At 35.6% G+C, this 15,880-nt stretch overlaps 1 protein-coding gene across 3 annotated transcripts in view; it reads left to right on the top strand.

The window, feature by feature from the left end:
• AFTPH (aftiphilin) overlaps window positions 1-15,880 on the top strand; it is a 69,003-nt gene that overhangs the window by 24,567 nt on the left and 28,556 nt on the right. For 2 of the 3 annotated variants that reach the window (XM_066378143.1, XM_066378145.1), the window contains exon 2: window positions 4,349-6,303. In XM_066378143.1, the coding sequence (XP_066234240.1) occupies window positions 4,381-6,303 (1,923 nt within the window). In that variant the 5' untranslated portion in view covers window positions 4,349-4,380. Of the gene's footprint in view, window positions 1-2,780; window positions 2,943-4,348; window positions 6,304-15,880 lie in introns of all 3 variants that reach the window. The other variant, XM_066378144.1, reaches the window with a different exon arrangement.

The raw sequence follows: 15,880 nt of genomic DNA, 5'->3' as shown, positions 1-15,880 counted from the left end.
AAAGTTCTAGAGATGGATGGTGATAAAGCTTGTACAACAGTGTTTATGTACTTAATGCCATTGAAGTGTACACTTAAAAATGGTTAATACGGTAAATTTTGTTATGTATATTTTGCCACAATTATTCAATAATAAGGTAGTGTATAAGTAACATGTTTATTGTAAAGCATGCATATTTAAATGCAGACATAAATATCTTTGAATGTTTTTAGTTTTTTTGATTTTGAAATGGTCACAGACAGAAGAAGTTGCAAGTTCACTACAAACAAGTTTTTTTCTGAAACAGTTTGAGATTTACCAACTCAGTGCCCTATCTCTCCCAAATATTTTAATGTTTATTTCCTACAGCCAAAGACATTCTCTTGCATAGCCATGATGCTACCATCAAAGTCAAGAAATTAGCATCAATACATTGCTGCTGTCTAATCCTTGGACTTGATTCAAGTTTCATGATCATCTAGGTAATGACCTTTCTAAAACAGGAGTCAGTTGAGAATGAAATGCCACATTTACCTGTCATGTCATTTTAGCCATCTTCAATCTGGAACAGAACTTCAGTATTTCTTTTATTCTCATGACATTGATACTTTGAAGATTGTTTTGTAGACTGTCTCTCAATTTGAATTTGTTTGAAGTTTTACTCAACTCAATTCAGGTTGTATATTTTTGGCAGGAATATATCAAAAGTGATTCTGTGTTCTCGTTGCATTTGTCAGGTGGATGCATGATTTCGATATTCCCATTACTAATGATGTTCACTTTGATCACTTGATTTAGTGTCAGGCTTCACCACTATAAAGTTACACTTTTTCCATTTGTAATTAAGTATGTTGTGGGAAAGTATTTTGAAGCAATGCATATCTAATTCCTCATATAACTTTTCAGTTTACTCACTTAACATGTTTATATCTGTGAGAACTGATAATTTACTATTTTATTCAGTGAGTTTAATCAATTATTTTTATTTTGCTGCTCAAATTGGCCCTGATTTAACCAGTTAGAGCCCCTTTGAGCTGGCTTTTGTGACCTTTTGACATGTTCCATCATTATGAGTGTTTTAAGATTAAAGAAAGAAGAATCATGATATTAATGGCTAGATATATGCTATTTTAAGGGTATAACATAATTTTTTTAATCCATTTGGAGTGTTTGCTTTACTTTTTTTTTAAAATGAGTTTGTATAATATAGCCAGATTGCCTTCTGGAAGCTTTGTAACAATTTGCACACCCACTAGTAGTATGTGTGTGCAAGTGTCCATTTCTCCACACTCATTAACAATCAGAGAGTATTTTTAAATAATAAGAACTTCATAATTACAGAGAAACTGTTAGAGGTCAAATTACCCTGTGCACTAAACATGAATTATCAGGACTCTAAACAAGAAAAGAAAATAGGGTTTATATATACCTTCTACTGCTTTTTTCCTTTTCTCTTCAATCTGCAGCACAAAAGAAGGTATCTCAGAACTAAAGCAGTTATTTTCTTCTTTATGATGCTTATTTTATAAAGAAGACAATTTAAAGTAGATATATTATAATAGGGCCTTTTACTTTCCTCATTTGACTTGCTCATTTCTTTTTGTTGTTGTTGTTGTTGTTGTATTTTTCTGAAGCTGGAAACGGGGAGAGACAGTCAGACAGACTCCCATATGTGCCCGACCGAGATCCACCCGGCATGCCCACCAGGGGGCAATGCTCTGCCCATCCAGGGCGTTGCTCTGTTGCGACCAGAGCCAGTCTAGCGCCTGAGGCAGAGGCCATGGAGCCATCCCTAGTGCCCGGGCCATCTTTGCTCCAATGGAGCCTTGGCTGTGGGAGGGGAAGAGAGAGACAGAGAGGAAGGAGAGGGGGAGGGGTGGAGAAGCAGATGGGCGCTTCTCCTGTGTGCCCTGGCCGGGAATCGCACCCTGGACTTCCGCACACCAGGCCGACGCTCTACCACTGAGCCAACCGGCCAGGGCCTGCTCATTTCTTTAAAGTAATTCTCAGTGACCGACTAATTGACCTCAAAGATCTTTTTCAAAATTCTGAAGCTGTTCTCTACTGATCAGTTGTAAGACCTTTGGGAAAGTTGATCATCACAATTAGCCCCTTTCCTCATCTCTAAAATAAATATGGTTTCTAGAGTACCTTTTCCCTAAAACTGGAAGAACACATGAAATTTAATTCTGAGAGCTGAAAGAAAGTTATTTTATTTTTTAGCTTGCAAAACTGGTTGAATTTTATAGTAAACATTTTCCTCATGTACCTAACTGGCAACTGAATTACAGGAAGTATCAATTAATTGTTTATGGGCTAATTTTATTCTAGAACTCAGGTTGCTAATACTCCCTCTGCTTTTAATGTTATTCTGTCTTTGGCACTTTTGACTGTTTAGTACAGAGGAATATAATAACCCAGACATAGATTCTACTTCAGAATTAAATGAAGGCCTGGCCTCTGGTGGCTCAGTGGATAAAGCAATGACCTGGAACGCTGAGGTCACCAGGTGCGAGTTCAAGGCATATACAGGAAGCAGCTACTAAGAGTTGATTCTTCCTGCTTCTCTTGCCTCTTTCTCTCTCTCTGTTTCTCTCCTCTCTAAAAAAAATAAAATAAATAAAAAAGGAATTCTAAAAAAGGATGATAAAGGACATGGAAAGGATTTTTCATTAAATGGGATTATAATTGTTGGCTATTTAGGAAAAGACCTTGTACTTATGTTAGAGAAATGAAAACTCATATTCTCATAACAGGTTTGTACATGAATGTTCATAGCTTTATTTGTAACTAAAATATAGGAACCAACCAAAATGTCCTACATGGAGTGAATGGAGACACAAAACTGTGGTACATCCAAATAATAGAATACTATTTAGCAATAAAAAGGAATGAACTATTGATAAATGCAACAACATGGATGGATCTTCATTAAGCTGAGTGGGAAAAGCCAACTTCAAAGGGTACATGTTGTATGGTTCCATTTATGTAATACTCTTTAAGTAGCAAAATTATAATGATGGAGAATAGGTCAGTGGTTGCCGGGAGTTAGGGTTTAGGGAAGGATGTGACTATTAAGGGGAAACACAGGGAGTTTCTTTATGTTGATGAATATTATTAAACTATTTTTGGAACAGTTCTTATCCCAATTATAGTGAGGGTTACTGAAATCTAATATATACATGTAATATATATCCTAGAACCACATACACAGAAAATGAGGAGAGCTAAAGATCTAGAGCGGAGTTATGATAATAGTGTACTGATGTCAGTTTCCTGGTTTAATCATGTACTGTTATCATATTGATGGGAATTGAGTTCAGTATACATGATAACTATATTTTTCACCTTGTACATCCTAAATGATTTCAAAGTTGGAAGTTATTAAAAAATTAAACTTACATGTAGACAATGGAATATATTATTCAGTGCTATGAAGAAATGAGCTATCCAGTTATGAAAAGACATGGAAGAGGAATCTTAGATACATATTACTAAGTGAAAGAAGTCAACCATATAGTATGTACAAGCTATATATATACTATATGATTCCAACTATATGACATTTTGGAAAGGCAAAACTATAGAGACAGTGAGAAGACCAGTGGTTTCAGGGGCAGGGGAAAGGGAAGGAAGAATAGGTGGTATGCTGTGTATGAGACTATAGTAGTGGACACATGTCTTCAGACATTTGTCCAAACCCAAGGAATGCCCAATGCCAAGAGTGAACCCTATATAAACTGTATTTTCGGTAATGATGTGTTGATGTAGGTTCACCAGTTGTAACAAATATGCCACTCTGGTAGAAGATGTTTATAATAGAGGAGACTATGCAAGCATGGGGGGAGGAGGTACGTGGGAAATCTCTGTACCTTCTGCTCTTTTGTTATGAACCTAAAACCACTCTAAAAAAATAGTCTTAAAAAAAACAATCAATGGATTGGAAATAGACATTGAAAAGCAAAGTGAGGGAAATATTTGTAGTAATTATTAGAGATAAAATTTTTATGTCTTATTTATAAATAACTCCTAGATTCATAAGGCAAACTCTGAATGAACTGGAAAGAGGGCTTAAGAGAACAATCAAGTGCCCCAAAAGAGAATTTTTTGCATATACTTTTGTGTTTCTTTGAAATTTTCTGGAATTCCCAAATTTAGTAATATACTACTAATGCCCTTGAAAACATGCACTAAAAAAGAGTATTTTTGGCATAGTATTATAACTGTGAAAAATAATCTTAAGCTAAGAAGAAAATAGTTTAAAAGATACAAATTAGAGCACTGTGAATTTGCATTGTTTTGAAGTAACTTAAAGAATTTTGAAAGATTTTGTTATATGCAATTTATCCCCTAATCTTTTTTTTTTAAGGTATAAATTAATTATTTGGAAGCAACTGAACAATGGAGCCAGACATCATTCGAATGTACTCTTCATCACCACCACCACTAGACAATGGAGCCGAAGATGAAGATGATGATGAATTTGGGGAATTTGGTGGGTTTTCAGAAGTTAGCCCTTCCAGTGTAGGGTTTGTGGATTTTGATACACCAGGTTATACTCGTCCCACAGAAGAGTTTGTACCTTCAAACCATTTTATGCCAATTCATGATTTCTCAGAAAATGTAGATAGCCTTACAAGCTTTAATTCCATTAAAAATTGTAATGATAAGGACATCACTGCTGAACTTTCTTCTGTGAAAGGACAGTCTAATGTTTTACTCTCTAGCACCAGCAAAGAAGCAATTCCATCTAAAACTTTAGATACTTCCATTGATGGCGTAGAAAGTCTAGGAGATTTAAAAATAATGGAGCAGAGACCAAATGTGGGAACACCTGCAAGTTTTTCTCCAGAAGATTTTAGAACTGATAAGAACGTTGTTCTTCAAAACCAGCAGTTAGAGAGCTGCAATGGTGAAAAGCCTCCCTTTCTGGAGATTCTCACAAATGGGTTTGCAGTATTGGAAACTGTAAATCCTCAGGGAACAGATGATCTGGACACTTTAGCAGATTCAAAAGGAAGAAAGCCTCTTAGCACTCATAATACTGAGTGTAATTTAGACTGTGAACATAGTCCTGCTGAGGAATTTGCAGATTTTGCCACATTTTCCAAAAAAGAAAGGCTACAACTAGAAGAAATAGAATGTGCAGTTTTAAATGATAGAGAAGCACTAACCATTCAGGAAAACAATAAAATTAATAGAGTCAATGAACTGAATTCTGTTAAAGAAATGTCTTTGGGTAGAAGCTTTGATGATAAAGGAGACATTGAAAAAGAGGATCAGGTTTGCATTTCACAAACAAATGTGAAGAGTAACAGAGGTTTCAGTACTGAAAAACAAGGCCTTCCCACATTGCCACAGGACGAATTTTTAAATTCAAGTGTTCAGTCAAAGGCTTGGAGTTTGGTAGACTCAGCTGATAATTCAGAAGCCAGAAGGAGAGAACAATGTGAAACTGAGGAAAAAAATGATTTATTTACTTCTAAATGTAATGACCTATGCATGGATTCTTCTAAAACTTTTGATGCTGATAATGAAGTTAGTTCTTCCAAAGAAGAAAGTAGAAAATTTACTGATTCCCAAAGCCCCAGCATTGATTCTACAAAAGAAAATGTTTTGGATGACTCTATGAGTGTAAAAAATGGCGATAATAGTAATGACTTTGTGACTTGCAACGATACCACCAATGAGGATGATTTTGGTGACTTTGGCACAGCCAGTGGCACAACTCCACCTTTTGTTACTGGTACTCAAGATTCAATGAGCGAATTCACCTTTGAAGAGTCCTCAGAGCACTTTCCACATTTTAGCGAACCAAGTGATGACTTTGAAGAGTTTGGTGATACAAATACTGTTTCTTGCCCAGAGGAAATTACATTTACGGAGTCAGACCGAAAACAGAATTCTGATAGTGTTTCAGAGGAACGTAAGTTGGCAACAAAGTCTACAGGAACTGAACCTGTTTCAGAACTAAAAATTGGGAAAGAAGGTGAGTTTGGAGATTTTGATTCTGTGCCAAATATTCAGGATGACTGCAGTGCTTTTCATGACTCTGATGATTTTGCGGACTTCAGTTCAGCTGGTCCTAGCCAAGCTGTAGATTGGGATGCCTTTGAGGATGGACAGAAAGATAGTTGCTCTTGGGCTGCTTTTGGAGACCAGCAGGCTACTGAAGCGCATCACCGAAAGGAAGCCTGGCAGTCACATAGGACAGATGAAAAGACTGATACTCCGGAAACCCCCAAAACACACAGTATCCCTTTAACAATTTCCAAAGGAGCAGTTGCTGGTGGCCGTTTACAGGAAACAGCCACTTCAGTTCAGGTATTTACTAAATTTTCTCTATTTTATATGATATCTGCTGGGGAGGCTTCTAGTTGAGTACCTGTTAATTAAGAAGTCTCTTTATGATACATAATGCTTACCTAATTTGTAGATAAGTTTGTGTTTTTTTTCACAAGCCTTTGGTAAACTTGAAACAGTCCTACAATAATACTTGGTGAAATTTTTCTTTATCTCAATGAGTTTTTTTAATAAAGAAATTCATCAACTTGGTCTTTTGATGAATATAAATATCACTTATGTAAAAATTTATTACTTAGCTAATTATTCCAGTGAATCATTCAGTTTTTACTTTTTTGTGTGTGAAAGAGAGAGAAGGACAGATAGAGACAGACAGACAGGAAGGGGGAGAGATGAAAAGCATCGATTCTTTGTTGCGGCTCCTTAGTTGTTCACTGACTGCTTTCTCATATATGCCTTGACTGGGGGGCTGCAGCAGACTGAGTGACCCCTTGCTCAAGCCAGCAACCTTTGGTTCAAGCTTGTGAGCTGTGCTCAGACCAGATGAACCCGTGCTCAAGCCAGCGACCTCAGGGTTTTGAACCTGGGTCCTCTGCATCCCATTTCGATGCTCTATCCACTGTGCCACTGCCTGGTCAGGCAGTTTTTACTTTATAGTGATTTTAAAAGAAGGTTAAACTGATATTTAGGAGATTTTTTTAAAGCTTCAGAAAATAATATCTTTTAATTTTCTCTATCATAGATCAAGGAAATTGAAGTACAGTTTTGATAGCAGGAGAAAGCAAGCAAAATTTGAAATTTCAGCCTATGCTGAAGGCTATAAGGACTTATAGAAAAAGAATATGAAAAAGCAGATTTGGACCTCATAATTTAACAGCTACTAAAAGACCTACTTTTAGTAGGAATGGTGTTAGAGAAATTAAGGTTTAGACCTAGTAAGAAACAACCATGATTGATTTATTGTGGCCGAATTTATTTGCTTATACTTTCTTGCAAATATACATTTATGGTTGCTCTTCTTGGGATGTCAGGAAAAATATTTTTTACTCTTCTATACTTTTACCTACTCTGAGAAGATCTCTGAGAAAAGATTCCTTAGCATTTTGACATAAACTAACCCCTACAGGTGCAGCTTCATACCGGAGTGGTTCCCCAGGCTGGAGTTGTACACTATGCTACATTTTACCTTTCTTCAACTCTAGGAGTATGGGAGAGAACATGTGAAAATAACTGCTTTATACTGACAACTGATACATATAATACTTGGTCCACAGGCTTATTTTAAAGATATGGAGAATAAAATCAGAATTTATATGCTCTACTTCTCCAGTTATCTTTTGCTAAACAAACCATTTTTAATTAGAAATATTTCTAAAGTCTGAATGTTAATTGAAATGATTATACATCATTGCTTTAACACATTTAATACTTAAGATTGTCAAAATTATGGTATTACCAATTGGTGTACACAGCTAATCACTTTTCATTTGACTTTGAGTGTCTGAATAGCTTAATGTGCTTATTCAGTTATTACATGGTTTGGCTAATATATATTATTTCTAATGAGGAATTTATTATTGAGGCAGAAGTTTACAACTGTAAATAAGGAGTGAATTAATTATATAATGCAAGGCAGACTGTTGGTTTTGACCTAATCCTTTTCCTGTTTAGTTTCATCTTACCTAGGGTATAGAGCAGGGATCGGGAACCTATGGCTCACGAGCCAGATGTGGCTCTTTTGATGGCTGCATCTGGCTCGCAGACAAATCTTTAATAAAAAAATGTTAAAAATATAAAACATTCTCATGTATTACAATCCATTCATTACCTACCACTCATATTCATGGTTGTGGGTGGCTGGAGCCAATCACAGCTGTCCTCCGGGACAACACCAATTTTTTTTTTTTTAAACAGAGACAGAGAGAGAGTCAGAGAGAGGGATAGACAGGGACAGACAGACAGGAATGGAGAGATGAGAAGCATCAATCATTAGTTTTTCGTTGCGCATTGCGACACATAGTTGTTCATTGATTGCTTTCTCGTATGTGCCTTGACCGTGGGCCTTCAGCAGACCAAGTAACCCCTTGCTCGAGCCAGCAACCTTGGGTCCAAGTTGGTGAGCTTTTGCTCAAACCAGATGAGCCCACCTCGGGGCACCTCGGGGTCTCAAACCTGGGTCCTCGGCATCCCAGTTCGATGCTCTATCCACTGAGCCACCGCCTGGACAGGCAAATTTTTATTGGATAATGCGTTACGTACACGGGTTGTTATATGGCTGTCATGGAATTACATTTTAAAATATGTGGCATTCATGGCTCTCTCAGCCAAAAAGGTTCACGACCCCTGGTATAGAGTGACTTTGGTACTAGATGAGCTGTAATTTATAACCTTAAAATTTTTAACATCAGATAATGAATTTTTAAAAGTATGACTACTTTAAAAGAATATTTTTGCATCATTCAAGTTTATCAGTTATTTATGTATAATTTGATAAGTAAATATAGGAGGTAATAAAGTATATGGGCCTTATGGAATTTTTTTTTTCTGTTTATCCAAGTGAGAGGAGGGGAGATAAAGAGACAGACTCCCACATGCACCCCGACTAGGATCCACCCTGCAACCCCCATCTTGGGCCAATGCTCTGCCCATCTGGTCGCCATGCTGGCCACCCAGTTTTTTATTTTTATCACCTGAGGCTGAGGCTCCACAAAGCCATCCTCAGCGCCTGAAGCCAATGCACTGGAACCATTCGAGTCATGGCTGCAGGACAGGAAGAGAGAGAGAGAGAGAGAGGGAAGTGGAAGGGGGGGGGGGCGTGGAGAAGCAGATCATCACGTCTTCTGTGTGCCCTGACTGGGAATCGATCCTGGGACATCTACATGCCGAGCTGATGCTCTCCCACTGAGCCAACCAGCCAGGGCCACCTATGGAATCTTACAGATCTGAGTTTGAATCTTGATTCAGCCTTTATAAACTTCACGATTTAGGAAAAGTTACCTCTGAACTCAGTTATCTGCAATGTCTACTTCAAAAGACTTTTGTGAAGATAAAACAACAGTACATTTTAAAATGAGTGAAAAAATCTATTGAAAAATCAGAATTTTGTATATGATTCTATTTTGTAGAAGTAAAACAAACTATAGATTTGGCAAGATGCATTAAGACTTCTGCGATTTGTTTGACCCAGTCCTTAGGTTTTTATTTTTACTGAATGGGTTATGCAAAATGAGCAGAACTTGGAGGGAGGTATTGGAATGGAGATACTGCTGGAAAGGGCTAGAAGAGAACTTTGAAGAAAGTTGAGGTAGAGAATGGGTAAGTCCTGAATGAATTGACCTAGTGAGTATTTGGAAGTGACTTTCATTCTAATCCTGCCGTTGTGAAGGAGGCTTGTGGCCTGCAGGTTCCTCCTTTGTGAGAATCTGCTGGAAAAGTTCATTATTCCTCTAGGAGAGGGTTAGATTTATTAATACTTTTCTTAAAATATTTCTCATAGTTGCTACAATGTTGGGAACAGCACAGAAATCCTCACAGAATTAATGCTGGTAAACATTGGGGTTTTTTTTTTAATGATAAATTTTTAAATGATTCATTCCCGTTCAGTGTTACCTGGATGCAGCAACTCTGAACAGAGTGCTGTCAAATGCTTTTTGCAAATTCTGCTTTCACAGAATGTTGTGAAAATCTTAGAATTCAGCATTCAGTTAATTCAAGTAAACAAACATGGGGAATAATTTTTTGTTTTGTGAAATCAGGCAAATAGTATAGTTGTCATTTCAGATTTCTTCAACTTTTCACTGTATTTGGTATGTGACATTGGCCAAGCCCCTATTTTGTAGTACATTCCTTTTTTCAGCCTACCTGAAGGATGTCTTAATGTTTTAATAAACTAAATCTTCCTTGGGGCAAGAGACCATTAGTTATTTCAGGTTTATTGCAATACTTTGTTACTTAGGGGAAGAAATCAACCAAGAAGAAATCTTTCAAAGTTATAAAATGTTCTTGGTCAAACTAATTCTCAGGTGTGGGTTAGCAAGCCTCAAAGGGATTTAAGCCTTGTTGTAAAAGCTATACATGACCGTTTATTGAGAAATAGTCTTTCTCTGCAGTGATTTTTTTTGAGAACCCAGAGTTCAGTATATTTCATTCTTTTGTTAATATTCCTATGTTGAAGGAATATATAAATTGTGAAGAAAAGCAAGTAATGTGGTATCTCTTGTACAAATTAGAAAAGGCTCAAAACTGTTCCTCACTTTTGGGCTAAGATTTAAATGAAAACAAAATGGCAACAAAACACCCAAAATCCTTTTTACTTTCAAAGCTGCCCCTTTTTTTAAAAGACTATTATGTATATTGTTTTAAGAGTTTTCTATTTTTATTTTTGTTTGTTTTATTGCCTGTTAATGTTTCATAAAGGAACCTTGACTGATAGCCATGATGCCTTTTTCTTAGATAATGTCATACACACTGCATTCAACTTTGAGCGTTTGTAAATTTGCAAAGTATTGCCCTGATGTAATTTGAGAACTTAGTTAATTAGTGAGTAAAATTTTCTATATTAATTGACTGTGGAAATGTCATTCTTTCTTATCAGCCATCTGATTGATAATACTACTGGGAAAATATTTTAGATGAAGATTTGTTTTAAGAACTTTAAATATGAAGAGTAACCCAAAAAGGAATAAAAAAGAGTCACTTTCTACTTTGGCTTATGTTATTTAGAGATTAAGTTATTGGTTTGTTCATCAGAAAGCCAGCATTCTCAAACTAATTTTAACTAATCCTATACATTCACCCTTTGTTTAATCATCTGCCCTAGATTTGTGCAAGTTTTCCTTTATTTGGGGAACACTTGAACTTATTTATGACTGAAAACATAAGTAGGCAACAAAACAATTTAAGTGATCAAAAGATACAAATTTCTAGTTATAAAATAAATAAGTCCTGGGGATGTATTATACAGCATGGTGACTATAGTTCAGAATACTCGGTTTTATATTTGAAAGTTGCTAAAAGAGTAGATCTTAAAAATTTTTATCACAAGAAACATTTGTAACTGTATGTTAACTATTACTATGGTCATCATTTTGCAGATTACATATATATCAAATCATTATGTTGTACACCTGAAATTACTACGATGTTATATGTCAGTTACATCTCAAGAAATTAAGATTTTAGCCTTATATACTCTTCTTTGCTTATATGAAATATTTGGATAGAAATTCTTTATTATTTTTCCCTCAGAAAATATGAAATTCTGGGCTTGGATTCCAAAATAGATAGAAATGCTTTATTTAGATTTATCCAGAAATTATATAAAAGGTGCAAAGCATCTTTTTAGAGCATGGTGAATATTACCACTAATTGCTCTTATATAGCTTGAAATGGGACTTGATAAGGATACAATTGTAGGTTGTACTTGATATCTTACTGAATATTTAATAGTGTTGAGGCATAAGGTATCCTTTTAAATGGAAGATTAAATTACCTAGTGAGTATATTTTATGTTTCTTGTAAGCTTCCACTTAAGAGCAAGACCTAATGCTATCAATATTAAAACTATTAACAATAATCAACTTCTGTTCCTAAGAAAGGAAGGAAAACTAACTAGAAATATGTTTAAGTAATGTTAGGAATTACCTTAAATATAAGATACTTTAAAAGAGATATGCATTTGAGTGGATATCTCCGTAAGAACCAGAGTCTAAGACCATAGGTGTGCTCATCTTACATACCACGTTGAAAAACTGAACGAGACTCAGTACACTTAATCTGCTCATATTCCAGTGTAGTTTTTAAAATAGAGGTGTATTAGTTAGCATTCTCCAGAGAAACAGAATCAGGAGGATGGGTGGATGGGGGTGGGCAGGTGGGTAGATTATAAGGAATTGGCTTGTGTGATTTTGAAGGCTGAGAAAAGTCCCAAGCTCTACAGTCTGTAGGCTGTCTTCAGTGACTGGATAAGGCCCACTCATATTAGGAAGGACCATCTGTTTTACTCAGTCTACCAATTTAGGTGTTAATTTTATCTAGAAACACTTTCACAGACATACCCAGAATAATGTTGGATTGATTTTCTAGGCACCTCATTGGCCAGTCAAGTTGACACCTAAAATTAACCATGTGGGAGCACCAATTGTCTTTATATAACTTTCAAGATTTTTTGAAAACTTGTGCCTGTTTTTGGCTGAAGCATACTAGTTGGGAAGCTGTGCATTAGATAATTTGCACAAGTGGGTAAAATGAAAACGGCTCCTTATAAACCATAGGGTTTTCCTCCTCCAATCTCAGACAGAAGATATGATGGAACTGGGAGTGAATATAAAGTAATTCATGCATGATCCTTTGCCTCATTGATGAATTAAACAATCGGGTAACTGATCGTTTTTTGCTTTCCTAGAAATCTGTTTTGAAAAAAATAAAAATACAAAGACATTCAAGATAATAAAGGATTCTAATAGAACACTGGCTCTCCAAGGCCACATAGGACTTTTGTGAGCTCCTTTTCCATAAAAGATATTTAAATTTTTATTTTATAACATTATAAAGATAAGTATGTTAATATTAAATATTAAAACATTTTCATGAGCCTGTAAAATTATTGTAGGCCCTAGACCCTGTGCCTTCTGTGTAAGCTAGTTGGTCCTGGGCATAGTATATAGTGCTTAAAAGCCAGGCTCTGGGGTCCCACTGCTAGATTCAGATTCATGTTTCAGCACTAACCTGTGTTATCCACATCCAAAACCTCAGATTTAAAGAATAATAAAAGTACTTATTTCAAAACTATTATGATAAAATAAAATTGTACATCTAAAGGTGCTTAGCACAGTGTCTTGCACATAATGAGTACTTAATAAATGTTAAATGTTACTGAGTAATCTCAGAAATGAACTTCTTGAAAAATGGTCTTCAGAGATGCAAGAAATAGTGTTGCCAACTGGATTTTTTGGTGAGTTGAAGAAAGTAAGAGAGGCAAATGAGAATTTATGTAGGAGTGCCCCTACTTCTGGCTCTATACACTCACCCATCAAACTCTCTTGAGAGCAAAGTTGCTACTTTTGGCTAGTTTCCATTCTCAGAACAGTTTTGACAGGTATGAACTCTTCTGAGCATAAGTGCTTTTCTGTGCAAGTAGCTGGCCACCTTGTTTGACTCCCTGGCACTGGATGTGAATAGAGAAAATCAAAAGGGAGGCTGGTACCTGCCTTGAGCATTTGACTTTCAGCCCGACATTTATTAGAGCCCCCAATTCTTAAAATGTTTAATGGCTAGATGTGCTGCTGTTTTCTAGGCTTAGAATTTGGGACTTGTAATAAATTGAAGGACATGACAATTATATGAACCGCAGTCACCAGTTTCCTGATTCTGCATTAAGGGAGAACTGATGACTATTTTTCCTCTTTGACTTTGAAATTGAAGGCATTTAAAATTTAAGTAATTGATGTAAATATTATTTTATGTAGTTACTGTTGTAACCTCAGCTAAAATTTAGTTGCTGTGTGCTTTTATTTGTTACCCTCACATAAATATAGAGCGCAGCACTAATTCTTAAGTAAAAATTTTGTTTGCTTTGTTGAAAACTATGAATTGTCATGTTAAATGAAATAATTTGCTTTTAAGTGTATTCACCACTTCAGCAGGTAATAGTTGAATACCTTATCTAATGTCTAGAAATATTGGAAAGACCAAAAAAAGGGAGTTAAAGCATGGTTTAGTGAAAAGAAAGTAGGCTTTAGAGTCTGGATTTGGATCAAATCATTGCTGTTTGTACCATACCAGCTTGAGACTGGTTAGTTATCTTAATCTGCCTTAACTTTAGTTTCTTTATCTGTAACATGGAAACAATAATACAGTACTTATATTTCAGGGTTTCTTTTAAAAGATTTATCAGGTGATACATGTAGAGCATCAAGCATAGTACCTTACATAAAGGCATTCATTCAGTTATTTATACATTATAATTATATAAATAATATACAACCTATGTACAAAAAATAATTTAGGTGGCTTATAATAAGATATATTTTTGTAAGTAGAACAAATATGTCCCCTGTGGTCTTAAATAAAAGTGAAGTGCTTTTTAAAAAAATCTATTTTACATTGATGTAGTTTTAATATTCCTGTACCAAATATGTGTAGGAGGTACCAGAGATTTTATCCTTTGAGGGCACAGTCCTTGCCCTCAAAGCTCCTATAATTTTTAGAACTTGAATGTAGAACTGCTTTGGTGACAACATAATATAGTGGTTAAGAGCGCAGACTGAAGCTGTACTTTTCTAGGTTAGGATTCAGTCTCCTCATGTAATATTCATGTAACCATAGACAAGTTAACCTCTTAGTGCTCCATTTTTCTCATCCAGAAAGTGGGGAAAATAGTATTATTGTTACCTCCCTCATATGGTTCTTTTGATACTTAAATGAGCTAATATTTGTAAAGCATTTAGAACAGGGGTCCCCAAACTACGGCCCCGCGGGCCGCATGCGGCCCCCTGAGGCCGTTTATCCGGCCCCCGCCGCACTTCTGGAAGGGGCACCTCTTTCATTGGTGGTCAGTGAGAGGAGCACATTGACCATCTCATTAGCCAAAAGCAGGCCTATAGTTCCCATTGAAATACTGGTCAGTTTGTTGATTTAAATTTACTTGTTCTTTATTTTAAATATTGTATTTGTTCCCGTTTTGTTTTTTTACTTTAAAATAAGATATGTGCAGTGTGCAAAGGGATTTGTTCATAGTTTTTTTTTATAGTCTGGCCCTCCAACGGTCTGAGGGACAGTGAACTGGCCCCCTGTGTAAAAAGTTTGGGGACCCCTGATTTAGAATAATGCCTCAGCACATGGTAAGCACTATATAAGCATTAAATGAAAACCATAATGCACCATAACAGGCTTTTGCAGTTTCTGGCTGTTTCAGAAAACATCTTTTGATCTTTTGCTGAATTTAGGCCCTCACTTTCCTGAACTGAGTTATACTAATACTCTACTTTAATTGTGCTGCCTTCTCTGTCTAGGGAAAGTAGAGCTAAATCAGTCTGATGTTACCACTAATTCCAAATAATTAAATATAATCTTTTGGAATTTTACATCTAATATAAATCCACATGTACTGTAACATGTTAATAAATATTACTGTTTAATTCACATCTTTTTCTGAGTTAATCAGCTACAAGGAGCTTAAAAATTGAGCCGTGCCCTAAATTAATCAAAACCAGGAGTCGACTTCCTGTTATGGCTAGATATACTATATAGAAACAAGAATTCATATAATCAGGATAGTATAAATACAGTTCCTTTATACTCATGCACAGTAGAATAAATCTAAGTTTAATATTTTACTTTATTGATTCTGGTTTTCCTGAGATATTAATTGCATTACTGGTTTGGTTTTAGGTTGTCAGGTATTTTAAACTATCCTTGGATAATAGCTTTGAAGAAAAAATGTATATATTTTAAAACACTTAAAGTTTTGTGTTTTTTAAAAATAAAAAACTCAAACCTTTCAGCTTTGGATGCCTTTTATTTCATGCTCAAATTTGATGTTCAAAATAATTTTTTTTTTAATTTAATGTCTGTTTTTTAATTTATTTTGGAAAACTGG

The sequence above is a fragment of the Saccopteryx leptura genome, chromosome 3, assembly GCF_036850995.1.
Source record: "Saccopteryx leptura isolate mSacLep1 chromosome 3, mSacLep1_pri_phased_curated, whole genome shotgun sequence".
Lineage (NCBI taxonomy): Eukaryota > Metazoa > Chordata > Mammalia > Chiroptera > Emballonuridae > Saccopteryx > Saccopteryx leptura.
Note: the sequence above shows the minus strand (reverse complement) of the source record. Positions and strands in the feature narration are given on the sequence as shown.